Source organism: Syngnathus leptorhynchus, chromosome 9 (assembly GCF_054491065.1).
Source record: "Syngnathus leptorhynchus isolate UIUO chromosome 9, UIUO_Slep, whole genome shotgun sequence".
Lineage (NCBI taxonomy): Eukaryota > Metazoa > Chordata > Actinopteri > Syngnathiformes > Syngnathidae > Syngnathus > Syngnathus leptorhynchus.
Genome location: NC_141203.1, coordinates 9,681,059 through 9,707,458, shown reverse-complemented (window position 1 = coordinate 9,707,458; position 26,400 = coordinate 9,681,059). Strand labels below are relative to the sequence as shown.

Below are 26,400 nucleotides of genomic sequence, written 5' to 3'. Positions count from 1 at the left end.
ATCATCTCTGTTTAATTAATTTCACCCTTCAACTTGATCAACATATTAAAGAGCTTCATACTACTTTTTGTCATTCAAACTCTGCAGTTCCTTTCCCTGGGATTAAGACCTATGTGGATCCCGACACTTACGAAGACCCCGCGCAGGCCGTTCATGAGTTTACCAAGGAGATCGACCCGTGTCGGATCCGTATCGAAAGAGTGATCGGAGCCGGTATGCAAACACGGACCCTCTTGTTCTCGTATCTTATCCTTGAATCACATTTGGTCTGTCAGTGATGATCTCATAGTGCACATAATTATTAAGAATCCCCACATGGCCCATAAGATTTGCAATGCGATTTTTTTGTGCACAAGTAAATGTTGCATTGAAGATTTACAGAGAAAAATAAAGTATGTCTTTATTTTTGGGGAAAGAGACATAACTTGAGCTAGTGTGAGGCAATCATTCAGCTGAGTGGAAACTGCAACACTGCCCCCAGGTGGAGCTAAAATGTATCTTTTGGTACTGGAAAGTGATTAACGCCTGCATTGTTTCCCCACCTTTACTGAGACTAGTCACACATTTTGATATTGAAAAAAAAAAAAAAACACATGAAACGCCACAAGTGAATACAAAGCTAAATTAAGTTCCCCTCTTCCATTTAATGAAAGAGAGTTCTGCCTATATGTCGTTGGCATATAATCAATCGCTAAACCAATCTATAGCTGTAATAATGAAGGATAATTTTCATAACAATTAAATTCAATTGTATTACTCCAGGTGAGTTTGGAGAGGTGTGCAGCGGCCGTCTGAGAACACCAGGCAAGAAGGAGATTGCTGTGGCAATAAAGACACTGAAAGGTGGCTATGTGGAGCGTCAGAGGCGGGATTTTCTGCGCGAGGCTTCCATCATGGGCCAATTTGATCACCCCAACATCATCAGGCTGGAGGGTGTCGTCACAAAAAGTAAGAAATGAATGATATCCTCATTTCATCTTCTGTTCCCAGCTCTATTCAAAAAGTCATCAGTTGTGAAGACAATGAATCACTGAATTCTATGCAGACTATTTTTACATGACCGTTAAACCATCTATATGTTGTTTTGTTTTGGTCTTGACATTTATATCCATGTGTTGTCTGCAAGTCTGTTAATATAATGTGAACATTATACCTTGATTATCCCCTGATGCACGCGCGAGTGTGTACGGCCAAGTGTCATTTTTACACAGGGGGCAAGTTTTATGCATGCAAAATGTGTGTGTGTGTGTGTGTGTGTGTGTGTGTGTGTGTGTGTGTGTGTGTGTGTGTGTGTGTGTGTGTGTGTGTGTGTGTGTGTGTGTGTGTGTGTGTGTGTGTGTGTGTGTGTGTGTGTGTGTGTGTGTGTGTGTGTGTGTGTGTGTGTGTGTGTGTGTGTGTGTGTGTGTGTGTGTGTGTGTGTGTGTGTGTGTGTGTGTGTGTGTGTGTGTGTGTGTGTGTGTGTGTGTGTGTGCAAGGAGCGTTAACTTGTTAAGGACCTCTGTTTTACGGGGCTTACCCAGCACAACATATGGTTGTTTTTACACAGGCTGTATAAACTGGGACCACTTTCTGAATATAAATCGGTTCCTGCCTTGGAGACCTTTTTGACCCTCACTAAGACCCTCACCATTAAAAACATCTTACACTCAGGCGCAATTTGTGCTTGGCTGTATGATTCATCTACCAAAGCCTTTTATGAAAATATCGCTTTTTCCATCTGTCTGTCTCACGTCGTTCCTCCATCGTTCAGTCCCTCCATCTGGTGTTGTTCTTTGGAGACTAATTATGGCGAGTATTGTGCTGTGACTGACAGACATACCTGCACTAAAATAACGGGTGACACACTACACTGCAGTAAACAGGTGCATTTGTTGTCTTTTTTTTTTGTTTGTTTGTTTGCGCTCATGAACTATATTGCAGAACTTCTATGGTCCAGATCCTGCTAATTAGTCCTGCTGAGCCAAAGTTGGCAGAATCAAATGATGACCCAAAAAAAAAAGTAATAGCGTTTACTGCACATTTGAAGGTGATGAAACGGGAGGTGAAATAAGCCAGACTGCAATAAATAACATTTTTGTCTTCATGAAGGTCACATCTATTTATTTATTTTTTTAATTTGCAGCCCATGGTGGCTTTATCGCGAATCGATTGAGGGAGTCAAAGTTGATAACACAGATTCAATGTTTGCTATTCCTTCACAAGTGGACTCGACTTATTTTTTGAACTTTGCAAAGTTAAAGATGAAGAGTATTTTGCGCTTGTGCATTTGCAGGCAGGCCCGTGATGATTGTGGTGGAGTATATGGAAAATGGATCATTGGACTCATTTTTGAGGGTAAGTGTTTTATTAGAAGAGCTTGTGTGTGTACTCCTAATGTCACACTAATGCATTTTGTCAATCAAAAGATTTAATATTTTATATTTATCGCTTTTATCAGTTAGCAGACTGTAAAATTATTTGTTTGTTCACAATGGATACTCCAAAATGTGCCTTTTTTTTTTTTTTTTTACTATAAGTAAATATTGCCAATCCTGTCCCAATGAGAGAACCACTTTTTTGTTTTTTTATTTTTTTGCACAAATTTTCAAAAGTGGCATGCCCATTATACTAATATGCTAATGTTCTGGCAGATGTCTGTTGAGTGACACTCTTGTTTATCTCTGTATTAGGCCAATGTAGCTAAAACAAAGCACAATGTGGCAAATAGTCAAATTTTACTCTACATTAAGAAATCTTTTTTTTTTCTCCTCATTTCCCGTTTGCTCACTTCTGTGTTCCCTCCTTTCCCTGTCAGCAACACGATGGTCACTTCACTGTCATCCAGTTGGTTGGCATGTTGCGTGGCATCGCCTCAGGAATGATGTACCTGTCAGACATGGGCTACGTTCATCGAGACCTGGCAGCTCGAAACATCTTGGTCAACAGCAACCTGGTGTGTAAAGTGTCAGATTTTGGTCTGTCCCGAATCCTGGAGGACGATCCCGAGGCTGCGTACACGACCACGGTACACCAAAACTGTCATCTGCACAAATGAATTGGTTTGAGTGTGCGTTCATTTATATTTGTTTGTGGAAGCAGGGTGGAAAGATCCCAATCCGATGGACCGCTCCAGAAGCTATCTCATACCGAAAGTTCTCCTCAGCCAGTGATGCGTGGAGTTATGGCATTGTCATGTGGGAAGTGATGTCCTATGGGGAGCGGCCATATTGGGAGATGTCTAATCAGGACGTAAGTAGCCTCCCGTTTGTGGTTCTTACTAAAAACATAAGATGATTGTTGTATGAGGTTAACGTCAAATTTAGTTCTGGATTCGAATTGTGGCCTTTTTGTGGCCAGTGCAGTTGGCATTAGACCAGTCTAAGGTGTACCTTGCCTCTCATTCGACCCTTAAGAGGACAAATGGTCTCGAAAATGGATGGATGGAAGTTAAAAATACGCTGACACTTCACTTGATGACCGTTTAAGATTGTATGTGTGTGTGTCTTCAGAGAGCAATTTTCCACAAATTTTCCATTAGTTCTCTCTCATTAAATATTGCTGGCACAGCTTGAGGAAGGTGGGCGGCAAAAAATGAACCATGAGATATTCACCAAGCGTCTGTCGTGAACTGTCAGCTGAAGAGAAAGTGTAAAGGTCAAAGATATATCAGACTTTGATCCAGTTGAGGGGAAGTTTAAAGCTGTGGCTTCAGTGTGCCTGAGTGACCCACCGATGCGGGAGCTGTGGTGAGGGATCGGAAAGGCCTTGGAAGCATATCCATCACTCACGCAGATGAATGTGAAAGCTGCACACATAATCCCCCGTAGTCCCTCTCTCACACACACGTACATTCGCTTACAGTATACACACACACGTACGTCTTACTGGCCGTAGGGTTCAGGGAGGATTTGTGTTGTTTGAGAATTGCTTCAAAGTGCAACCTGCAGAATCAACTTGTCCATCTTCTCCGGGTCATGCTCTTATCAAATCTCCTTTTATACACTGCAAATATAGTCTGAACATCCATTTTCTGGGTACATATACACTATGTACATAAACTACTCGCTTTTCTCTTAAAACAAGCTGAATTGCAAAATCCACGACGTACCAAGAGTTAAGCACTTTAAGCAATCGATATTTAAATGCACACTGTGCAGCAACATATGTAGACAGACAGTTTGAAAATCCTCACCGGCACATAAGCGCTATACTGTAACGATTTAATTTTGATTTTATTGCAACATATGTAATCTTTGCCTCTGCTCAGGTGATTCTGTCTATCGAGGAGGGCTATCGGCTTCCTGCACCAATGGGCTGCCCTGTGGCACTCCACCAACTGATGCTACACTGCTGGCAAACGGAAAGAAGTCATCGGCCCAGATTTGCAGACGTCGTCTCCTTCTTGGATAAACTCATCCGCAATCCCAGCAGTTTATTGCCGCTGGTGGAAGACTTTCAGAGGTAGGTACTCTAAAATGGCTTGAGAGTTGGGAAGTATCTTTGTAAATTGTTGCTTGTGTCACCTTGGCAACCGACTTGGAGCATTTTGTTTACTTTGAGTACTGGGAAAGGGGCAAACGGTTACCACAGAGTCCAATAATTTGCTTGATACATTAGTTGAGATTTTACCTTGTGGATGGACTATGATGAAAATATGATTCCAAGAATCCTTACAGTGAGACTCCCAGAGCACATTTTGGAGCGGTAAAATCTGTCACGCTGTGAAATTAATTATGTTCCAAGTCCAAGATGCTGATAAAAAGGCTGTCAGTATCTGATCGCAGTGTGTTTCTGATTATGTCAGTCTACCGGAGTCTCCCATGGAGGAAATGGACTACCCACTGTTCATCTCTATTGGCGACTGGCTGGACTCCATCAAAATGAGTCAGTACAAAAGCAACTTCATGGCAGCGGGCTACAACACATTGGATTCTGTAGCCAGGATGAATATCGAGTGAGTAACCAAGACAAAATGATATGCCAGAAATTGTTAGCTGTGCCTCAACTGTCGTTAATTCTAAAAAGTTTCTCAAAAATGCCTCGTTACATCTCCCCCTAGAGATGTGAGGCGTATCGGGGTGGATCTGATCGGCCACCAGCGGCGGATCATCAGCAGCGTACAGACCCTCCATTTGCAGCTACTACACGAACAGGAGAAAGGCTTCCACGTATGAGGTCGTCCTTTGACATGGCCTGGGACGGACACATGGACGGAGCAGATGGCAGGGAAGTCTAGACTGTCAGAGAGACACTTCACAGCCTGTGCCTGAGTCGTATTCCCTGCTTAGACGCTCTGTAGGAAGGACGTCATTGGACTGGACAGACTGGTAGTTATGGACCGAACTCTTTTTTTCTACTACACACCCCTTACCCGGTATACCTGGTCTGGCCAGACTATTTTTTGACCGTCCAGTAGTTTGGCCCGAGCCCTCACTTAGGGGAATGTAATGCCTTGTTACAGCTGCGGTATTTTCTGTGTGGAGGTAAATAATCTTAGATATGTAGATTTATGGACATAATCTACTGAATCTTTGGATTTTTCTTTTTTTTTTTTTTGGTCATGTAGCTGCTCCTCGGTGTGCAAAATATGTTTCTACCCTCAGCATAAAAAAAAAAAAAACGACGCTCAACACTTTTCATTTTGTAATATGATCAGTTATCACAAAGGTATGTGCATTACTTGACTTTCTCTCCAGAGAGTCAAGTACACTAATACTTGAAGTGGTGAGAAGCAAGTCAAGGAGATTTCATGAATGTTAAAATGTATAGAGAGCTAATCAGTAATTATTATCATGATCTTATATTATATATGTGTGCAGATCTATATGTCAAAGTGAATCTGAATCTTATTTCAAATGGTATTTATTTATATCAGATTAGCAATAATCACCTCAGTGTCTCGCAAAAGAGATGACAAATTGTGCAATGGGAGCCTCGAGACCGATTTTAGTGCCACGTATCCGGCTCGCTAAACTGGACCGGTTGCCTTCGCATGAAAAAAGTCAAAATGATTTGCAATGTGGCTCACCGCTGTCTTAACAAAAGAATGTTCACATAACTCATAAATAAAGTATATTATTTCCTATTAACAAATATATATATATACACAACATAGAATTATGAGAAATACTTTTTAGTTCAAGATATTTATTTGCACACACAGGATTAATTAATTTTTTCCAGTCCTGTTCGGCCACTGTGTGCTTACTTTGTGATCATGTAAAGGTTGTGGAATTTGTGGCAGTAGGGTAACCAAGTGTACATAAAAAGTAGTCTGAAATGAAAACTTTTGGATCCGCAGTAGTTTGATGTCATGTCGTCAGATGTTTACCATTGAAATTATTTATCTTCATTCCGGTAAACAGGCGGTGGTATAGAATATAACTAATTAAATATGAATATAAAGAAGCCTTTTTGGTGGGGATCACGAAAGTCAGAGAGACTGGCAGCTTTTCAAAATTCAGTTAGCAGAGAGCGCACCAACGTTAACAGCAGCATCTTCATTTATCTTGTCCGACTAGCTACGGTCCCATGCGCACAAATGTATGCCTTACAGTCTCTTCACACTTTAGTAAATATGTTTCAGTGGCATCAAAGGATTTATCTCTTCAATGAAGTTATAGATTATAGATAAGAGTGAGCTTCAGTTACACAGTACATGACACAAACCCTTCGACAGTCAAACGGAAAATATCAGATGCTGTTTGTTAAGCATGTTCTACTGCTGAGCAATGTTAGAACGTTCTTTTGTACAAAGTACAAGTATACTAATGATTACGATTCTTGTATTTTATTTTTTTATAATTTCCAAAGAGATGTTGTAGATCTTGCACACTGTAAGAGGCAGTTAACTGCGGATATTTATTTGCAGAATAAATCTGAAAAGCTCTGCACGTTGGCTGTTTGGTTTTTTGCTTTTTTTTTTATGGCAGATGAAATCAGGTTGAAGAAAAGGTTGGGTTTTTTTTTTATATGTTGTCGGTACTGTGAATTAGTGATGGACAAATGAAGCTTCATAAAGCATTTGTGGTAGTCTTAGCCAGTGTAATGGAAATGTATTCCATTTATTTCATTCCCACTCCATCTTAAAACCACAAATGCCTTCTAGAGGAGTCAGAAAATGTCTCAAATGCTTCAATCAGACTTATTTGTCCATCACTACTGTAAATGCAATTTTATTTATTTAGGTGATTAAAATGAATACCCCCAAGTGCCAGTCAGCCAAGAGATGGAGCTGTTACACTACTGATCATCTCCTAAGTTGATCCCTTGAAAAGTTAAAATCCTTCATCATAAATCCTAGCCTTGGGTTGGCAAAACTATTTATATATAAATCAAAAGGGACGGTCAAGAACACAGAGAGGTGAACTCGGGTCTCGATTCAGAGCAAACCAGGCTAAAGATCAATAGCGGCAGCTGTTGTTGTTGTGGCTGTTGTCAAGCAGGCCATCGCATTACACTAATGAATCAAATTCATCAGGAAGAAAGGCCTGGGAAGATGCGCACCACCGTGATCAGGTCACCGGGTGGCTTGCAGATCTTAATTCGTTTTAATAGGATTAGCTCTTGCAAGCTGGGATGCACAGGCAGCATCTCAGCATGTTGTAGTATTCACTCCAAAACGTATTTGTTCGCCTCAGGTTGCGATTATTATTTTTTTCCCATAATAATCAGATCATTAATGGGGTGATGTGTAGTATTTCAAAAGTGTAGCTTCAATTGGGTTCAATGGGGCTGCTGGATAAATTGTCAGGCTGGCTGGGCCTGAAGAAGAAGGAAGTCAATGTTTTATGTTTGGGACTGGACAACAGCGGCAAAACTACCATCATCAACCAATTGAAACCAGCTAACGTAAGTACTCGTTACTGGTTGGAATTTTATGGGGGGGGAACTAAAAGAGCAACAGCAAAAGGTAGCTCTATTTTTTTTCTGCATTTTTTTTTTGTGCTTGTTTTCAGCGTTCGAATTGCTTAGGCCCATTCGCAGAAGACTGGAAACATGTTAGTCAGGTAAAAGCTTCATACTTGGAAGACGATATTTCCATGTTGACATACTTGTCATTACTTTTCTGTTTTGTGCGTGAATACAGACACCGGGACAAGACATAGTTCCAACAATTGGCTTCAACATTGAAAAGTTCAAAAGTTCAAGGTAGTGTGCCATAGGAATTTTGAATGCATAAGAATTAGTTTTTGAACTATTATATAACTATAATTTCTGTATGATTTTGATTGTATGTTTTCTCTCTCTTGTGCTGTCTTTCTCTGCATGAGCAGCCTTTCCTTTACAGTATTCGACATGTCTGGCCAAAGCAAATACAGAAACCTGTGGGAGCACTATTACAAGTACGCACACAGCCTTGTTAATTTCTTTGAATCGTGACAAAGTATCGATAAAGTCCGTCCTCGTTTCTTCTTCAGAGAAAGCCACGCCATCATTTTTGTTATAGATAGCAGTGACAAATTGAGAATGGTTGTTGCCAAAGAGGAGCTCGATACCCTTCTCAACCACGGAGGTATGGTTAAAAGATCCCAACCTGTGTGCTTTACTTTAACTCATTTTCACCGTCTTACCACGCAGATATGTGCAGTAAAAAGGTACCCGTGTTGTTCTTCGCAAACAAGATGGATCTCCGTGACGCCATGTCGTCCGTCAAGGTTTCCCAAATGTTGTGTTTGGAGAATATCAAAGACAAACCTTGGCACATCTGGTAATACTTCATTTTTAACGCCGCTCGGGATTATTAGATTGATGTTTTTAAAGGAAACTCACTTGAGCAATCCGGTTAAATTTAAGTGGCAGTGGCAGCAGTATAGATTCTTTTCTACATGTTTGTTTGTCACCTTGTTTACTCATTAGACAGATGGAAGGCAGATGGATGAAGAGCTTGGTTTAAACGCTCAAATTGTGAATGTTATCGTGCACTATGAGGTGATTTAATCCTCAACCTGTTCTTTTTGTCCCTCAGTGCTAGCAATGCTATCGAAGGAGATGGCCTGCAGGAGGGGATGGACTGGCTCCAAGGTAACGTGTGTGTGTGTGCACAATTATATTTGTTCATTTCAGTGTCTCCTGACAACTATTCTTATTTAGACTTGTATTTTTTTTTTCATATTCGTAGAACAAATTGCACAGTAAGTATATCACAATTTTGTATCTTATGTGATTGGTTTAATAGTTTTGTATTGTGTGCTTTGACAGTAAAGAGAAAAATAACTATTTATACCATAGTGCGATATTTGTTTTACATTCCCATTCAATTTGTACATTTTAATTATAATGAAGGTCTTCAAAAATCTTAACATGGCTTTTTTTTAATATCTTTAACTAGGTCATATCAAAACCATGACCAAGTGAATGAATGAAAAAACCTATGGAGACGGACAGTTGGATACTCAACCTTTAATTTGGAATTATATCGATGCAGCTCTTGCAACGTTTTCAATTCATGCCATGACAATTTTCAGTGAACAGTATAATTTGTACAAAACCATTTTGCTTAGGCTGACATCAGCATTTTTTTTTAAATCCATCCATCAATTTTATGTACCGCTTATCAAATGTAAACATGTTATATATAGTATGTATCAAATAAAAAAAATGACAGCAAGGACTTAATACAATTCGAATGATGTTGACCTGTAACCATCAGTACCATCTTAGTATTTACAACAAAAAAAACGATATAATTCATGCATTTTTACGTCTTTTTCCTAACGCACAATATTGTTCATGAAGGAAAAAAATAAAAGCCTGCAAATGTATTTTTAAGATTACATTCACTTTTTTTGTCATATAAGTCCTTTAACAAAACAGAATTGAATTTCAAACTTTCAAACCACATCTGACTATGGGAACAATAGTCCAATATGAACTACATATATTGTTCAACACATGAACAAACTGCATAACAACCTCAATTAAATAGCGAGTCAATGCAAATAAATAACAGTATCAATAAATATTTTCTTGAATAATAAATATTAAATACTTTTTAAATATAACTTTCACACCAAGAAACTAATTCACCCTTGGAATGTAACCGACACAAAATCTCTTGGCTTTGTGTAATATTCTCCCATCAACTCAGTTTGTATCATTCCTATTTAAGCAACAAATGGAGAAATTTTGCATGGAATCGAGCACTGGCTTCCAGAAGGAGAAACGTAGCTGTGAAAAAGTTGCCATTGTCAAGACGGTTTCCTGGAAACACAAGAAAGTGTGAATGGGGTGTCATTGAAAGAAAAGGCATGCTGACTCAACTTACCCTCATCATACATGTAAAGCAAATCAACGATAATCTCTGAGAACGTGTTCTCGAGATGGTGGACGAAGGCGAACCTTTGGACTTCTGAGCCGAGGCTCGTGTGAAGCTGCTGTACCAAATGCACCACCCAGCTTATTTCATACCCATCCTTTTCACACACCTACATATTACAAATGCAAAAAAAAAAGAAATATATATATATATATATATATATATATATATATATATATATATATATATATATATATATATATATATATATATATATATATATATTACAATAAATTTGTATATCCACCTGTCATATTTCCATCTTGTTTAGGCTTTGTGATACAATACCAGCAGTACCTACCAGAATAATGTAGACAATCAGTTTGGCAATGTCCCTGATAAATCCAGATTGGGCCCTGCTTGCCAAGACAGTGTAGCAGAAGGTATTGCCACACACCACCAAGAGACGGGCAACGTTCTCCACATGCCATGGCTGAGGAATGGCTGCAAATGGAGAACACGGCAACAACAAAATCAGCTCGTTCTATTTATTCGGTGTACGTGGACCTGTTATTTGTGGCACTCGGATCTTGTTACCAACAATCTCCTCAAAGATTGCTAGAGTTGTTTGCATCGTCCAGTCTTTCAGTTTGGGTTTGTTGAAGAGCAAAAGAAGGCTGCTGGCTAGCTCCCACAGAGCATCCTGAGGCAGCTCCCGTTCCACCAGATCCTGCCACATGATGGGGCCTGCAAGGAACAGTGAAACGCTGCCCACCGACTGTCTTACCAGGAGAATGAGAGTTACCTCACCTTCAGACAGCTGTGGTCCATAGAGGATTAAGAGTAAGTGTGCCTGGCTGACCATGGGCCAGGGCTTCAGGAGTTGCAGGAGCCAAAATTGACAGTCTGACTGGTTCATAGACAAGTCCAGCAAAACCTTGCGACAGAAGTAGCGGAGCTCCAGCTCTTCATAGCATTTCAGCCCTGCATACACAGAGGAACAAAGAAGCAATTCAACAATATTGAAATGCTTTTGAACAAATAAAGGCCTTAACTCAAATTGATTCCCACTAAGGTTAAATTGAAAGAGTATATTTGTTTGTACAAGTGCTATTTGGAGTTCAAGATGAACTCTACACGAAGCTCACAATATCTTCTCAGCGAATTAGATCGCAAATCGCAATTACTCGACTCTTGGAAGAAATTATAGAGTGACTCACCCCATTGAAGCTGTAAAAGCCTCCAAGCACTTTACTGGAAGACTTTCTACAAGGCTTCTCTTAGAGACCCTTACCTGGTTTCCTGATTGTAGTGACTGTCTCGATTTTATTCAGCAAATTGGTGACTTCACACAGGAAGTGGAACACTCTTTGGCACTCAAGCTCATCCCACCCTGCAATTATGGTCTGTGAAAGAAGTCAATAGAAAATTTGTAGCATTTTTTTTTCTTCCATTTCCATTCATCATTTGACAATTCACCTGCAGAAAAGTTCCATATCTGGATAAACCAATGCAATTTGGTGCTGAGCAAGTCTCCCACAAAAAACAAGGAACCTGAAAACCATATAAATTTATTGTGCACATTATACATTAGCAAGTTTTTTTAACTCGTTTTCTTACCTGTGAAAACTTTTGCAGGATACATTTCAGCCTCTCCTTTGTGGGTAGTAACATGGTGCATCGTTTGAACAATATACCTATGAAAACAAGACAACAGTACGAATATAGTTCCAAATAGTTGGGGATATCGGGTTTCAAATACAATTTTATTTCCGTTTTTTTGTAAGTGAACAGTGTATAAACCATAAAATAGTAAGATCCAAACATAACATTAATTTAAATCCATACAACTGCTTACCTAGGTCTCTGAAATGTTTACCAAAAGATTCCTGCTCAGGGCAATAGGTCTTGTGAAGGTTTTGGTGCATGGTTTTGCCCCTCAATGTCATGGTGCTTATGTAGTCCATCACATAGCCATTCATGTTCTTGGAAGCTAAACTGAACACACTCAACTCCAGCACTGGAAAATGTTTTTCAAAAAGTTTGTTAGTGAGTGAAAAGCAAAAACAAATCCAAACGATTTATTGTTTGCATTCAATACACAAGCAATACAATATACAATGTGTTATATTTGGTCATACAGTACAATTAGTGTATTTTAATCAAGCAATACATTTAAATGGGACATATTCTGAGTTTGACTAGGAGCTCACAGCTGTACCTTACCAGAAAGCTTGTCCAGAATCAGATGAAAAACTTCTATTGGAAGTTTTTGGAAGAAGTTTCTGCTGTCCTTCACCTGACTGCGAGTCTTGATGGCGACCTGACGGTAATTCCAACTGGACGGCCTTGGCCTATTGTACCTTCTTGCTTTTCCTCTCGGCATTATTGACTGTAAAATGTCAAATATGTACACAATCTGTCATTATTTTCTGGCCTGTAAATACACTGAAAATAGTAGCTTGCTAGCTAGTTGGCTAGCTATAAGTATCACTATACCCTAAGTAAATGCGCTATATTTCCACTCGTTTACATACTGTGTAAATAAATACAGTATATATATATTACACACCTGTAATACAAATATGCCAAAGTAATTTTTATACATAAAATAAGTAAACTCACCAATCTATTGAACTTAAACGAGAGCCTTTAGTGTAATGACATTCGGCAGTAGCGCGAGACGTTCAATGTCCTAATTTATTGTTGTACACATTACACAAAATTGGTTTGCCTGTAGAAATAACGCCTACTTTGGTATAAATAAATAAATACAAATAAAAACAAATCAATAAATAAACACTTTACTCTCTAAGTTCCACTGACTATAATATAATATAATATAATATAATATAATATAATATAATATAATATAATATAATATAATATAACATAACATAATATAACATAACAATATAATATAATGATACTGTTTATTACTATATTCCATATTACATGTTTTAAGTGTGATACATTTTGGTTGGACAAATGTTTTGGGGCACCTGTACAATTACTGGAACCAAAAATGCGGATTAAGTGTCAACCCTGAACCGTGACCTTCCAACTAAGGTACCAACATTCTTACACAATTTCTGTAAGAAGAGGTGTCCTTGAGTTTGTTACACGGCAAGTCCGCAAAGATGTGTGTCACGCAAGACAAAGTATAAATGTGGCTCAGGTCACCCAAATGTATTATGTTATCGTGGAGCACATTGCACAGCTACACTCAGCTGCTAATCACAGGATTATTCCATCCAACTAAGACTATTAGGTGTTCCACATTTAAATGGCGTCTCCCACACCACAGGCACGCTTTGCAGAGGATCATCACATCAGAATTGAGCATTTGCAGTGGGAAAAGCTGGGGAAATTTATTCCTCGTTCTTGTTGTGTCCTTTGGTTGCAGGTGGACCACAAAGGGCAGCGATGTTCTTAACAGGAGATGAGAGAACAGCTTCTGATGGAGGCCAAGCTCTACGTATGTAGCACATTGACATGTGGCAAGCTCACCTGTGTTTTTAATAGTCACATATTTGTATTGATCACTCGAAATAGAAGTTTCAGTTCGTTCAATTTCTGACACTGCTCCCCATGAAGGCTAACATGGATTGCTTCTAGGATAATCTGTGACCCTGTGACTCTCATGCAGTTTTTGCATGTGGTGAATATTCAGGTGTGTTTTTACAGCAGTCATTCATTCACAGCCCTTTGCACCATCTTGTGTAATTTCACTCATGATAATAAATTAACATTCACGGTTGAATTTTGTCTGTTCCAAAATGTTGGTCGACATCTAATTTGTTTAGATTCCAAAACAATTTTTCCTATAGTTGGTCAGTTAAACTCAAACTGGTGCCATTTGTATCCAACAATATTTTAAGTTAAGATTTAACTTTCATACAACAGATAAAAAAAACTGCAACCAAAGTAACACATTTGGTATTTGCGTCATAAAATCGCTAACAAAAAGTTGGCAAGGGCTAAACAGAGCTTGCCATTGTTGTGAAACAACCGAGTCATTTCTCAAAGCCTTTATTTCCCTTGGCCTTTTATTCAAAACACGCAGCAGAAAAGAGACAAAGGAAGTAAATGCTTAACTAAATCAAAAAAGTTGAGCTGCTGTTAAATACCCAAAGCAAGTGCGTGCAAGGTGAGCTCATGTCACAGAAATTCTTCTCTTGGTCAGTTTATTGCAGAGGTCATAAGAGAGATTTTATAGCATAAGTATTTTCGAAGTTAGTGGTTTATATCAGTACAGTACTCCAAGCTTGGCTGGTTTCTGTCAATGTTTAATTTCTTCCCTCCTGAGGGGCGGCGAGGATGTCGGCAAATAGACCAGCACGGCGTTCCCTCCTGGGAGAAACTTTAAACTGAACGCTGCTCTCATTAGTTACAGATGCAGACACCTGCCACTCAGCAGAGACCGATGTCGGAATAGTTTCAGCTCCTTCGCTTCGCACTTGAGGAATTGCTCAGAGTCCGTGACAAAATGTAAGCTCGCTGGAATTCGCAGTGCCCTTAACTGGAAGAGTCAACCACATCTGCTGCCTATGGGACTCAAGAATGCGTCTGTTATTGAAGGTACTTCAAAGTCCGTACAGTTTGTGTGCTTATGTATTTTAGATCTGATAAATGAAACGATTTAAGATTGAATATTTACTTTGTACTCTGGATTTGAAACTACGTGTGGAACATTTGCAGCTTGGGAATCTTGTCGAGTGAGTCGAACATGGCCAGCACTGCAGTTCAGATCCTCGGTTTCTTCTTGAGCCTGCTGGGGTTCGTGGGAACTGTGGCCGCCACTGTGCTCCCACACTGGCGCAGCTCAGCTTACGTCGGTTCAAACATCATCACGGCCACGGCTTACATGAAAGGCCTTTGGATGGAATGTGTCTGGCACAGCACGGGCATTTATCAGTGTGAGCTGTACAGATCTTTATTGGCTCTACCACAGGACACGCAGGTACTGTGTTGCATATGCACACTTTTCAAGCTTGCTTCATTAGAAGCGAGGTGAAAAGAATCATGTTGCGTAAAATGTCTTTCCTCCTCATCATTAGGCTGCCCGTGCACTCATGGTGCTCTCCTGTGTCACCTCCATCCTGGCAATTGTGGTTTCTGTGATGGGGATGAAGTGCACCTACTTTGCCCACGGCTCATTAATCAAGTCCCCCCTGGTCATGAGCGGAGGGATATGTTTTCTCTGTGCCGGTTTACTCTGCTTGACCACAGTGTCCTGGACCACCAATGACATCATCATCGATTTCTATGACCCCTTCCTTCACAACGGCATGAAGTACGAGATCGGCCTGGCGGTGTATCTTGGTTACGCGTCGAGCTGTCTCAGTTTGTGCGGAGGACTGGTACTGTGTTGGAGCAGCAGAGGTGAGCGGTCGCAGAGACGTCCCCAAATGCACAGGAGTCGGCTTTCAGCTCCTCCTCCTCCGTACCTCAACAACAGCTACCCGCCGGCTCCTCCATATAATCCTCCAGAGGCCTTGAAGGGCAATCGCGCATCTTCGCTTTGCTCGGCCTCCAGCAGCGGCTACAGACTAAATAATTATGTCTAAAGTCTATGCGGAAATATTCTCTTAACACCTGAGCGTTGCGTGGAACTGAAATATCATGTGTCAAGACAGTCAAGTCAACTTTTCTGACCACACACAGCAAAGGAATCATCACACTGCAATGTGGGTAAAGTACCACAAGAGGGCGACATTTATTAGTAGATGGAAACAGTGGCAACAATACAGTACTGTTCCAACAGATCTTTTTTTTGCCCTATTGCAATGCAAATACATACTCGATAATAGTGTTAGTTTTCAGAATACCTCTGTAAAATCAAGAAAATCAAGTAATATTTGTTGGGTGGCACCACGTCCATGCACAATAAAGTGACTGCATATCATTTGTATCATTTACATAATGATATCCATATATGTATATGTCTATATATATATGTATATTTTTGTATGTGTGGAACACTTCCAATTAGCCTCACTGTGTGCATTGCAGTCTGTCAGCGGTAACTGTCATAACTCTGTCGCTAACAGCTGTCACACTTAGAAGAATATTTACATTAGGGAGTAGGTATTAGTGTGGCAAAAAAGATGATTTCACGACTAATGATCTGATTAATGATCAGTCTTTAGCACATTGGGTGCCTATTTTTAACCTCCACACTTAATACTAAAAGAAAAAAAAAATTGCTCATTACTAGGGATAATGAGCATCCATCCTTCTAACTGAGCTTAAATGAAGTATAACCAACTACTTCATTATTTGCAAGCGGTGACTTGAAGGAACAACAACATAATGCAATATGTCAACACCACCTGTAGCAAAAACGACACACTAAATAAGAGTCAAGCCATTGTTTTTTCCCCATCACTACCACCTCATAAATCCACTTTGACGTGACATTTGGTACTCCGAACTCGAGTGTTGAACCAGAGATTTAGTGATGCGGAGCTCTCCCGATTGATTCAGTTGCAGATCTAAAGTGGCCCATAAAATTGGGAACACTGACACACAAATCATTCAACTTAACCATCTTATAACCAGAAGATCGCGAGTGTTTTTAAATAGTTAAGCAAGCAAAGGCAGTCCAAAAAGTAACTAAGTGAACATTTTTCCCCCATTTCAAATATGACGTTCAGGTTTGCAAGTGAGGTTGTGCGTCACTTGCCACTCTCTATTAGATGCTATTTTGGTCCTGCCCTGGAAGACATTCATCCAGCATCTACCCACCCTGACAGCATCCAATAAACCCACCACTCCCATTCATCTCCACACCCACGACAAACCACCCCCACCCACCTTTTTCTACTCTCTCGCTCCCTCCCCATCTTTCTCTCTCTTTCTCTCACGCACACACACACACACACACGTACGTCCCGCTGATGTGCTAGGGATTTGAAGACTTAAAAACACTGTAATATAATCGTGTTTGGACTTTGAACACCACTACAAGGTGAAACATAACTTCTAGCCAACAGGCATCTTCTTTGATTCAATTTTGGAACCTTCTTATTCCTGCTTTTTGCTGTGGTTGTCAACTCATTCATATTCCTCCAAAGAAAAAGGTGAGATGATTTCTAAGCTGTTTTGTTTTGGCCTACCTGCGGCCACAGTGGCAATTGATGATTTAAATACGGATCGATAATGTTTAGTTGCCCCTGAGAAATGTTGAGGTCAACAAGGTGCTAAGACTCAAGGTCTGGTTCTTAGGATGCGGCATATCAGAGTTCAAATAATAACTCCAGATTAACTTCTCTGTTAGATATTACTAAACTAACCTGTACTTAGTGAAAGAAAACTATGTAGGACTTTCCTTTAAAAGGTGAATATTTAATGAAATCTGAAACCTTCAATGTCCGGTTTGGATTTTGGTTATTAACTTAATGGATGAGAAAAACAGGCATGAGCAGAATTAAAAGGCAAAATATGTATTTATTTTTTTAGCCTCATCTGCAACATATGAGGGTTCCGAAATGTTATGTGTGTGTGTATGTGTGTTCATCTCATTGGGAAAAACATGTATAATTTGAACTTTAAACGTTGTAATAGTAAAGGAATATGTTAGAGAGAAGGGAAATTTGTACTACAAGAGGTTAAAAATTATGTTTATCATATTTTGTAATCTCATGTATTAAATATTAGAATTTTGTTGTTATAGTCAAATAAGACAAAATATTTAAAGAATGCATTTTAGTCTGTTGAGTATTTTTTTATGCAATTTGCATTTAGTGATTAGATATATTACACAGTTTGTTGGACCGATTAAATTAACATTTGTTTATGTAAATAAAAAAATAAAATGTATGTATTTATTTATTTATTTATTTATTTTATTAAACTGCCAATCCATGTTTCTCTCTAGTGTTACTGTTTTCTCAATGAGCAATTGAAGACAGAGAACAAGATGACCATCCACGTCGAGGGTATCGTGGCCATTGTACTTTTTTATCTGGTGATTCTCTTCGTGGGCATTTGGGCGGCGTGGAAGAACAAGAATTCCGGCGTGGGTGATGGCAGGGACCGGAGCGAGACCATCATGGTCGGTGGCCGGGACATTGGCTTATTTGTGGGTGTATTCACCATGACCGGTAAGTAGTCTCATTTAGTTACCATAGCAACAAAGGTAATTGGCTGATATGGACCGTCTCTTTCTTTTTTTTTCTTCAGCGACTTGGGTAGGGGGAGGCTACATCAACGGGACAGCTGAATATGTCTACTTGCCTGATTATGGCTTGGCTTGGGCCCAAGCACCCTTTGGCTACGCTCTCAGCCTGGTACTAGGTTAGAAGAATTACTTGTTGTGTAGAGTTAGGTTCACTCATTTTTACGTTTGTTGCAAACCATTACATCATAAGAAAAGACTGTTGTGTCAACTCCTATAAAATACAAATCTGAGTGGATTTGTAGTGACAGCATTTCTAATGTCTTCCAGGTGGCCTTTTTTTTGCCAAACCGATGCGATCCCGTGGCTATGTCACAATGTTGGATCCTTTCCAACAGCTCTATGGGAAAAGGATGGGGGGTTTGCTTTTCATCCCCGCTGTCATGGGAGAAATTTTCTGGTCCGCAGCCATTTTATCTGCCTTGGGTAGGTGATTCTGAAATATCAGTCCAGACTTGACCAGTCCCAACCCCTGTACACGCAAATGAAATGGACTTCTGCTAAATATCAGATCTGAATTTTCTTTTCATACTTTGTGTGGCTTTTTTGTTTGGTATTTATGAAAGTTCTCTTCCTACTAACGGTATTGTCCCACAGGTGCCACTCTGAGTGTGATCGTGGACATAAACATCAACATGTCCGTGGTGATCTCAGCCCTGATTGCTATCTTCTACACTCTTGTGGGAGGACTCTACTCTGTTGCTTACACAGATGTAGTGCAACTCTTCTGCATTTTTGTGGGTTTGGTGAGTCTCACAATCAAACCAAGTGCCAGAAACATATCAAACATTGATTATCAATAAATAATTGCAATATTGTCATTCTATGTCATCTGACCATCAGTGGATCAGTGTGCCTTTTGCGTTGTCCAATCCTGCTGTGTCAGACATCAGCGTGACAGCCAAGGAGGCCATCCACCAGTCACCCTGGCTGGGGAAAATTGAGCCAGCAGACAAATGGCTCTGGGCAGATAATTTCTGTTTACTGGTAAGTTATAGCCGTCTTCAGGAAGATCCATCATGCAAACCAGTAAATCCGTCCGATTTTATAGGGTTGATGTTTATTTGGGGGTGAGGGCAATTGTGTGATAAAGCTCCATAAGACGTAAATACGATTGTTTTTCTGTTTCCAGATGTTGGGTGGGATCCCCTGGCAAGTCTATTTTCAACGGGTTCTTTCTGCCTCTTCAGCTACCTACGCCCAGGTCCTTTCCTTCCTCGCTGCCTTCGGCTGTTTGATCATGGCAGTTCCCTCGATCCTCATAGGAGCTATCGGGGCATCCACTGGTAAATACACATTGCCAGATGTGCTGGGGCTTTGGTTTGCTTTCATGCTCACTAAACATCATGATTCTCAAAGGATGGCATGGTCGTTGGGCTCAATGACTTTGTTAATGGGGAAAATGAGTCAACTCTTGTGTCAATAACCACAACTCCTAAAAATATGGTCAGAAATGCCTTTGAAAGTTCCATTATCATCTCTAGACTGGAATCAGACTTCCTATGGGGCCCTAGCTCCAAAGGACAGAGACGAATCCGACATGATTCTTCCGATTGTGCTTCAGCACCTCTGCCCGCCTTACATCTCCTTCTTTGGCCTGGGAGCGGTGTCGGCTGCCGTCATGTCATCCGCAGATTCTTCCATTCTATCTGCCAGCTCCATGTTTGCTCGGAACATCTATCAACTTGCTTTTCGACAGTCGGTAAGATTGCGACCTGTTGATTATAAAATGGAGGCATTTTGAGTCAAGTCGTTTGCATATGTCAACATTCCTAAAGCAGTTCTAGCTGAAATGTTTGGTCTTGAAATAATTAAGACAATACAGTCATGATGTTTAATGGTGTCATCAAATCAGTGTATATCAAAACAATCAACCAAGGCTAACAAATCTCTCATCCGGTACTTGATGGATGCAAATTCCGATGATGGTTTTCTAATTATCCTCTAGGCTTCGGATCGTGAGATTGTCTGGGTGATGCGTCTCACTATCTTCGTTTTCGGAGCCCTCGCCACAGTTATGGCTTTGTTAACCGGAACAGTATACGGCTTGTGGTACCTGAGTTCGGACCTGGTCTATGTCATCGTCTTTCCCCAACTTCTTAGTGTCCTTTTTGTCAAAGGAACGAATACATACGGCTCAGTGGCCGCCTATGTCTTTGGTCTTTTGCTACGAATCGGTGGAGGCGAACCATATTTAAAACTTCCTCCCTTCATCTATTACCCTGGATGGGTGATCCAGGAGAAGATACACCACCTCACCGGTGATGTCGAGTATTTTGTCCAGCAGAGATTCCCCTTCAAGACAGTATCCATGTTGGCATCCTTTTTGGCAAACGTAGCATTTTCCTACCTGACAAAGTACATCTTCGAAAGTGGTACGCTGTCACATAAATACGACTTCTTCGATGCTGTGGTCTCCAAACACAGCAAGGAGATCATGGACAAGGCCACACTGGTGAGCCATGATAATATCATTCTATCGGAGATGACGCCCGTCAAACAAGCACTGGGTGCCTCCCTCGCAGCCACCTTCACCAACAGAGAGGTCCTGAGCAATGATGAAGTGTCAAGTCCTGAGGAGTTTCAAGATGAAAATTAAGCATTTAAAGGCACAGCGGGAAAGAGAACTCACTACTGCCACACAAGGAGTCAAAGCAGTGGAGATCTGCACTGGCTTCTACGTGATCCCACATGTTTTATTTTATCCTAATTATGTTCAAGGAGGTTCCCAAAGTCAAGAATGTTTCCAAGACTGGTCATGCCAGGTTGGATGCTTCAAAGCTTGAGCTTTAGGAAATTGGAGATCGGTGCAATCTTCTGGCTCTACAATTCCAATGTTCAAATGGCCAATTTCAGTGTAAATGGTGTTGTCTGTAATCTTTTGTGTGTAGCTGAGAATATTCCATGAACCAAAACGTATTTTCCAAACCGAATGGTTGGTTTAATCTTCATGAGCTCAAGCTTCTCGTGTGGTGGCCATCAATCATGACAGATCCTTACTTGACTTCAGAATATCTGACGCCTCCTTTGTTTTTGGATATTCCTTGCTTAGAAGCTGAGAGTCGACTGTTGACTAGTTGATTCAAGCATAGTGTTATTTGTTAAAGGAATATTCTCACTGCAATGTATATCAGCTTGTCTGAAGTTCTATTTGCATAGAGTAAGTTTATGAATAGAGCAATAATATTTTTAGTACCGGTATCCATGTTGTACAGATATATGTAATACAACGTACAATTAGTTATTGCTGGCGGATTTTACTCGTGTCTTAAAACACATCACATTTGCAGTAAAACCTCATCCAGACCTCATAAACAAACTCGTAACCAAAGTAGACGGTTAGATATTTCGTCACCAAATAAATGTCCGGTGTTAAATTCTATTGTGAAAGAAAAATAATGTATGAGATGTATTCCAATATTTTTTCATTTTTTTAAACATTGCAGTATTTTGTAAGTGTGACCTAATGAATCCATATAAAACAAATGAGACTACTACTGCTCAGTAAAATACTGTACAGCAGTAATGCACCACTGCAGTCTCTGCCCACCAACGTTGTGGATGAAGCATACAGGCGGACATTTTGTTTCTTATTACAGGGACTGACAAAGTAGTTTTTGAAAAGGATGAAAGCAGCATCAAAGGTTAGGCTGAAAATTATATCAAGCAAATTAATGGGATCAAAGACTAGTACCGTCAAAATTTGGTGGGATGACAGGGAACCTCTTCGTTTTTACAGACAAGTGATATTATTGGTAGCATTTGCAAATAGATCATCATGGCTATTTTGGACCAGACGGACACTTTGTATTACTGTTTGCCACTGACACTTTGCTTTCCTTTGACAAGTCCGCCACTGCAGGTTAGCTGAGACAGGAAAAGATTGTTTCCCCTGCAGGATTGTTTGTCAGCACTGGTCATTATTGATCCAAACAGGCAATCAATTAGTCCTCCGGATACTTGTTTAATGATGCGGAAAAAAGGATGAGTTACAAAAACATGCTGTATTTATTTTTCCATGAATAAGCGCCTCTATTTCTGTACATGTGTATCTTTAGTTAAACATCATTCCTTGTCCTTTTTGAAGAATCGAGAAGTTGTTATCGCTGTATTATTGTTATTTCTTTGCAATTGTTCCTGTTGTTGGAGTACATTGCTTTTTGTCTCTTGTGTTGTACTTTGCTGGTGTCTTCAGTGGACCCACTATAATCAGGCGATGGCAATGACTGGGTTAGAAACGCTGCCAGTTGTTGGGAAAATTGTTTTTAAAAAAAAAAAAAAAGTCTGTCAGTCAAAAGGTGTTGTCACTTCAATCGCTGGTGCAGTGCAGCGATATGAAATCATACTTAGTGTCGGCACGTTCTCACGATGTCGCTGAAAATTATAGGACTAAAGCCAAACACCACCAAAAATATTCAGCTTCAAATTGGGGGTTAAAAATGGATAAATACTAGAGGCATGCAAATTTCTGAAAAAGATGTGGCACCTTAAAATAATTATTATTCATTTAATAAGCCCGAGAATGTCAAACTCAAAGAAAAAGTTACGACTCTGTCTATTGCAATGATGCTGTATTTTTGTGTGATAAATGTACTGTAAACAGAAAAATGAAAGTTTTTAAGCACTGCATTCAAAAATGATGTTTGTTAACACTGAAATTACAGATGAATATTTATCCATACTCTGTGTATAAATGTAAAGCTGTGATCATACGTTGTAGGTTTAATAAATTATTTTGCAGACTGAAAATGTATGTATGTTTTAAAGATTTGATTCATCCTATGTACACTTTCATCATGCAGTTCAAACAATATCCAATTTATCTTCTATAAGTGGTTCAATTGGAAGTGCATGCACACATCCACCCAGCAAGCTGCAGAGAAAGGCAGAGGTAGAGAATCGCCATTAGTGTAACTGTCAACAAAACCTGACACAGCACCAATTGATTTTTGCCTGCAGGTGACTGACATGAAATTACTGTAATAATATGAAAAAAAAAACATGTTAAACGTTGCAGCTAGCACAGACAAAATGGATCGGTGAGCAACTGGTAAATGAGGGCACGAGAAAATTCGTAATAGCTCCCACGGCAGGAATTCAATTGAATATTCTTTTGTCAACCACTTTCTCTTTTTTTGTATAAAGAGACTCTGCTAAAAGAAATATTTACATAAATTGTGTGTGCTTACATATTCCATAGGTTCACCACAATCCTTTATTTGAACTCTTAGTGTGTCAAAAATATCTCCATTCTTCACACTCGAAGCGAAGCTCCGGGCTCCACCACTGTAACTGTTCTTCTTGCTGCTTTCTGTGTGTTTTTAATGACAGTTCATTCCCTGAACATCATTAGTCGTGTGCACAAACATGCGTGCACTCATCCCTGCAGCACTGCTCATGACTTATTCTCATTTAATGGCAGAAAATACTCTATATTATGTATAATCAGATCTTTTATCTTTTAATTACATTCATTGTGAGCCTGCATTATGCAACGCTTTCATTTTTTATTGATTTCGCTGTCCTCAACGTATCTATCTATATTTATCGATCTGTCCATCTATCGATCTGTCCATCTTTCTATCAATCTATCAATCTCAATTCTTGAATGTATGCTAACACTAGTAGTGAAGGTTGCTGGGCGGGATTTCATGATTAAAGTTGTCTGACCATTCTATCCAACAATCAATTTTATACCACATGTCCAGTTCAGGGTCAAGGGAGAAGATGCTGTGGCCTTGTCTGGTTGGCTTTGGATGAGAAGTAATTGAAACCCTGGCCAATCTGTGTAACTATTCACACTCGTGTTTATAGCAACAATTTAGCCTGCCATGATGTTAACGTGGATTTATTTGGCATGTGAGAGAAAGCCGTTGGCCCGATACCTGATTAATAACAAAAACTCGTACTCCAAATTTGTTTTAGTATACCAACAAAACTACTTTAGATTCCATTGCTAAAGAACATTACAGATTTTTGCAGGTTTTGTATGAAGCCCAAAGATATAGTAGCATTCAAAATCGAGTGTCCTCATAACAGCTAGTTCACGTCCTTGCTTCAGTCCTTCACCAACCAAGCGCAAATAACCGTAATGGGAGCAAAACACATTTCTTCTGGAATATAAATAATGTTTCTTGGCAATAAAAGTGGCAGCCATCAATTCACTCTCACTTAATTTAATAGCAAATTGACTGCAAAGAATAATTTTAGGACACCATGTGTAGATACCAAATATTAACATTACAAAGGTTTGACTACAGGAAGGTCCATAAAGGCACGGATGTTTGAGTTTGGGGTAGGGATATTTTACTGGCCTGCTGGAAAGAAATTCCCACAGACAAATCCTTAAATCTTGGAGAGCTTTCATAAAAGTTAAAAAGACAACCTTCCTGTGAGTATAGCTTTAATAGAATGATGCCAACAGAGTCTAATAGTCTACATCTGTAAATCAAGCTCATTCCAGTGGCAGTGACTGGTTGGCTGCTGAGAATATGCAAATAGACTTTCCAACAGATGGCCTATAAACACACACACACACACACCAAAGAGTTACCAAAGCACACTTTATTAATTTTCTGTCAACAGGCACGTAAATTTTGTGAGGATTTATTACAGAGAGGGTTATGGGGAGAAGCTCGGTAACAGACAGTGCCTGGAAAAATGCACGTTTCAGTGTGTAAACATAATAATGATGTGTGGGGGTATTCTGCAAATACATAAGTCAAACTGATTGTCCCACACATATTCCACAACATGTCTATGAATAATTTGGCGATGAAATATTTCTGCTTAATCCACAGATTAATTAGGAATTCATTATTTCTCATTTATTTTTTTTATTATTTCTCCATGTAGGAGAGCTTCCACAAGGTTTAACAGATAGGTGATACAGAAAATGGACAGATGGATGAATGCAAAATTGATCCAAATCACTTGTCTTACGTACATGCATTGTGCACTTACATGCAGTCTTGAATTAATGTTTTTAATGGTGCAATATAAGTGAAAGCATTATTGATAATCATTATTGACCCATTGGCTCACTTATGGCAAATTATAATCACCAATCTACTTTGACGAATGATTGGAAAAAGGCATCTGTGTCCTTTGACAAGTTCTTAGCTTACCTTAAAATAACTGATTCATGCAAAAGCTTCCTCGATTGAACTGTGGTAATGAAAATGGTGTCTCTGCCTTTGGTTTGCATATTGATCCTGTCAGTGGTAAATTTAAGACTTGTTAAGCCCAAAGGAAGGGATGACATTATAAATGCTGTAATGAACTTAAAAAAAAAAGGTTTTATATAATTGATTTTTTTTCCTTATTCACCCTGTCTCCAACTGGTTTCGGTTTTATTCGTTTATTATTCTACGGAGGTATGGCGGCACCTGTTGCAGCAAGCAGCCACTGTTGTTGATTAGAAGTGACACCGGCGGCAGGCTAACAGGGCAGAAACATTTATCTGGCTAACAGCCCTGGCAGGGCTCCTCCACTCGTTTCTCCTAATGCTTTACAATGCTGTCATTTAAAGATGACTTATTACAGGAGAAGAGTTCGCTTCCCAATATGCTCCTTCATCAAACTGACACAAATACACATAGCAAGGCTGTACGAGGCAGCCTGACAAAAATTGTGAAAATAACATTGACCAAGTCCAGACGCTTCTTCATCGATGCTCTTTTATTTTTTTTAAATGTATGATGCTGCCAGTTATGACTTTGTGTTTGTGTGTAAATCTGCAGTGTGATTACTCAAAAGCAAGAAGCAAGAACAGATAGTATCGTAATGTCTGATGAATCTCATGGCCTCATAACGCCTCACTAATTGGACATACACATTACTTATTGACAATTGAGGTTAATAATTGATTCATTAACGAGGGAACGTGAGACCAGTGTGAGCTACTTACTGCCTATATTTTGAGTCCATTTGCAATCAAAGGTATTTATGCAAGTACCAATTCATTAGTGTAACACCACAC

General features: G+C 39.6%; 5 protein-coding genes across 7 annotated transcripts in view; 4 read left to right on the top strand and 1 right to left on the bottom strand.

Annotated features, from left to right (window-relative positions):
* epha6 (eph receptor A6) overlaps window positions 1-6,821 on the top strand; it is a 92,306-nt gene extending 85,485 nt beyond the window's left edge. Inside the window, exons 11-18 of the mRNA XM_085919750.1 lie at window positions 88-213; window positions 763-948; window positions 2,273-2,334; window positions 2,795-3,004; window positions 3,079-3,228; window positions 4,247-4,440; window positions 4,784-4,933; window positions 5,039-6,821. Of these exons, the coding sequence (XP_085775876.1) occupies window positions 88-213; window positions 763-948; window positions 2,273-2,334; window positions 2,795-3,004; window positions 3,079-3,228; window positions 4,247-4,440; window positions 4,784-4,933; window positions 5,039-5,153 (1,193 nt within the window). The 3' untranslated portion in view covers window positions 5,154-6,821. The remainder of the gene's footprint in view (window positions 1-87; window positions 214-762; window positions 949-2,272; window positions 2,335-2,794; window positions 3,005-3,078; window positions 3,229-4,246; window positions 4,441-4,783; window positions 4,934-5,038) is intronic.
* An 886-nt stretch (window positions 6,822-7,707) lies between these two features.
* On the top strand, window positions 7,708-9,743 carry LOC147051077 (ADP-ribosylation factor-like protein 6). The gene is made up of 9 exons (XM_085920355.1): window positions 7,708-7,830; window positions 7,938-7,988; window positions 8,069-8,130; window positions 8,256-8,324; window positions 8,400-8,494; window positions 8,560-8,689; window positions 8,948-9,003; window positions 9,101-9,113; window positions 9,311-9,743. Exons 1-9 carry the CDS (start codon window positions 7,708-7,710, stop codon window positions 9,342-9,344), a joined length of 633 nt encoding a protein of 210 aa, XP_085776481.1. The 3' UTR covers window positions 9,345-9,743.
* On the bottom strand, window positions 9,367-12,951 carry LOC147051076 (F-box only protein 47-like). Its single transcript, XM_085920354.1, has 11 exons — window positions 12,863-12,951; window positions 12,464-12,629; window positions 12,096-12,257; window positions 11,858-11,934; window positions 11,717-11,791; window positions 11,532-11,643; window positions 11,048-11,221; window positions 10,835-10,984; window positions 10,599-10,741; window positions 10,247-10,406; window positions 9,367-10,182 (listed from the first exon to the last, which is right to left on the bottom strand). Exons 2-11 carry the CDS (start codon window positions 12,621-12,623, stop codon window positions 10,082-10,084), a joined length of 1,314 nt encoding a protein of 437 aa, XP_085776480.1. The 5' UTR covers window positions 12,624-12,629; window positions 12,863-12,951; the 3' UTR covers window positions 9,367-10,081.
* A 487-nt stretch (window positions 12,952-13,438) lies between these two features.
* On the top strand, window positions 13,439-17,121 carry LOC147051075 (claudin-14-like). 3 transcript variants are annotated; one of them, XM_085920991.1, is made up of 5 exons: window positions 13,439-13,715; window positions 13,835-13,910; window positions 14,628-14,818; window positions 14,939-15,200; window positions 15,298-17,121. In XM_085920991.1, exons 4-5 carry the CDS (start codon window positions 14,967-14,969, stop codon window positions 15,805-15,807), a joined length of 744 nt encoding a protein of 247 aa, XP_085777117.1. In that variant the 5' UTR covers window positions 13,439-13,715; window positions 13,835-13,910; window positions 14,628-14,818; window positions 14,939-14,966; the 3' UTR covers window positions 15,808-17,121. The 3 variants fall into 3 exon arrangements, with proteins under 3 accessions (XP_085777117.1, XP_085777115.1, XP_085777116.1); XM_085920989.1 differs by lacking the exon at window positions 13,835-13,910; XM_085920990.1 differs by lacking the exons at window positions 13,439-13,715; window positions 13,835-13,910 and adding an exon at window positions 14,161-14,387.
* A 1,040-nt stretch (window positions 17,122-18,161) lies between these two features.
* On the top strand, window positions 18,162-21,318 carry LOC147051074 (high-affinity choline transporter 1-like). The gene is made up of 8 exons (XM_085920988.1): window positions 18,162-18,345; window positions 18,425-18,538; window positions 18,690-18,845; window positions 19,017-19,165; window positions 19,263-19,406; window positions 19,552-19,705; window positions 19,904-20,121; window positions 20,368-21,318. Exons 1-8 carry the CDS (start codon window positions 18,162-18,164, stop codon window positions 21,016-21,018), a joined length of 1,770 nt encoding a protein of 589 aa, XP_085777114.1. The 3' UTR covers window positions 21,019-21,318.
* The last annotated feature ends 5,082 nt before the right edge of the window (window positions 21,319-26,400 follow it).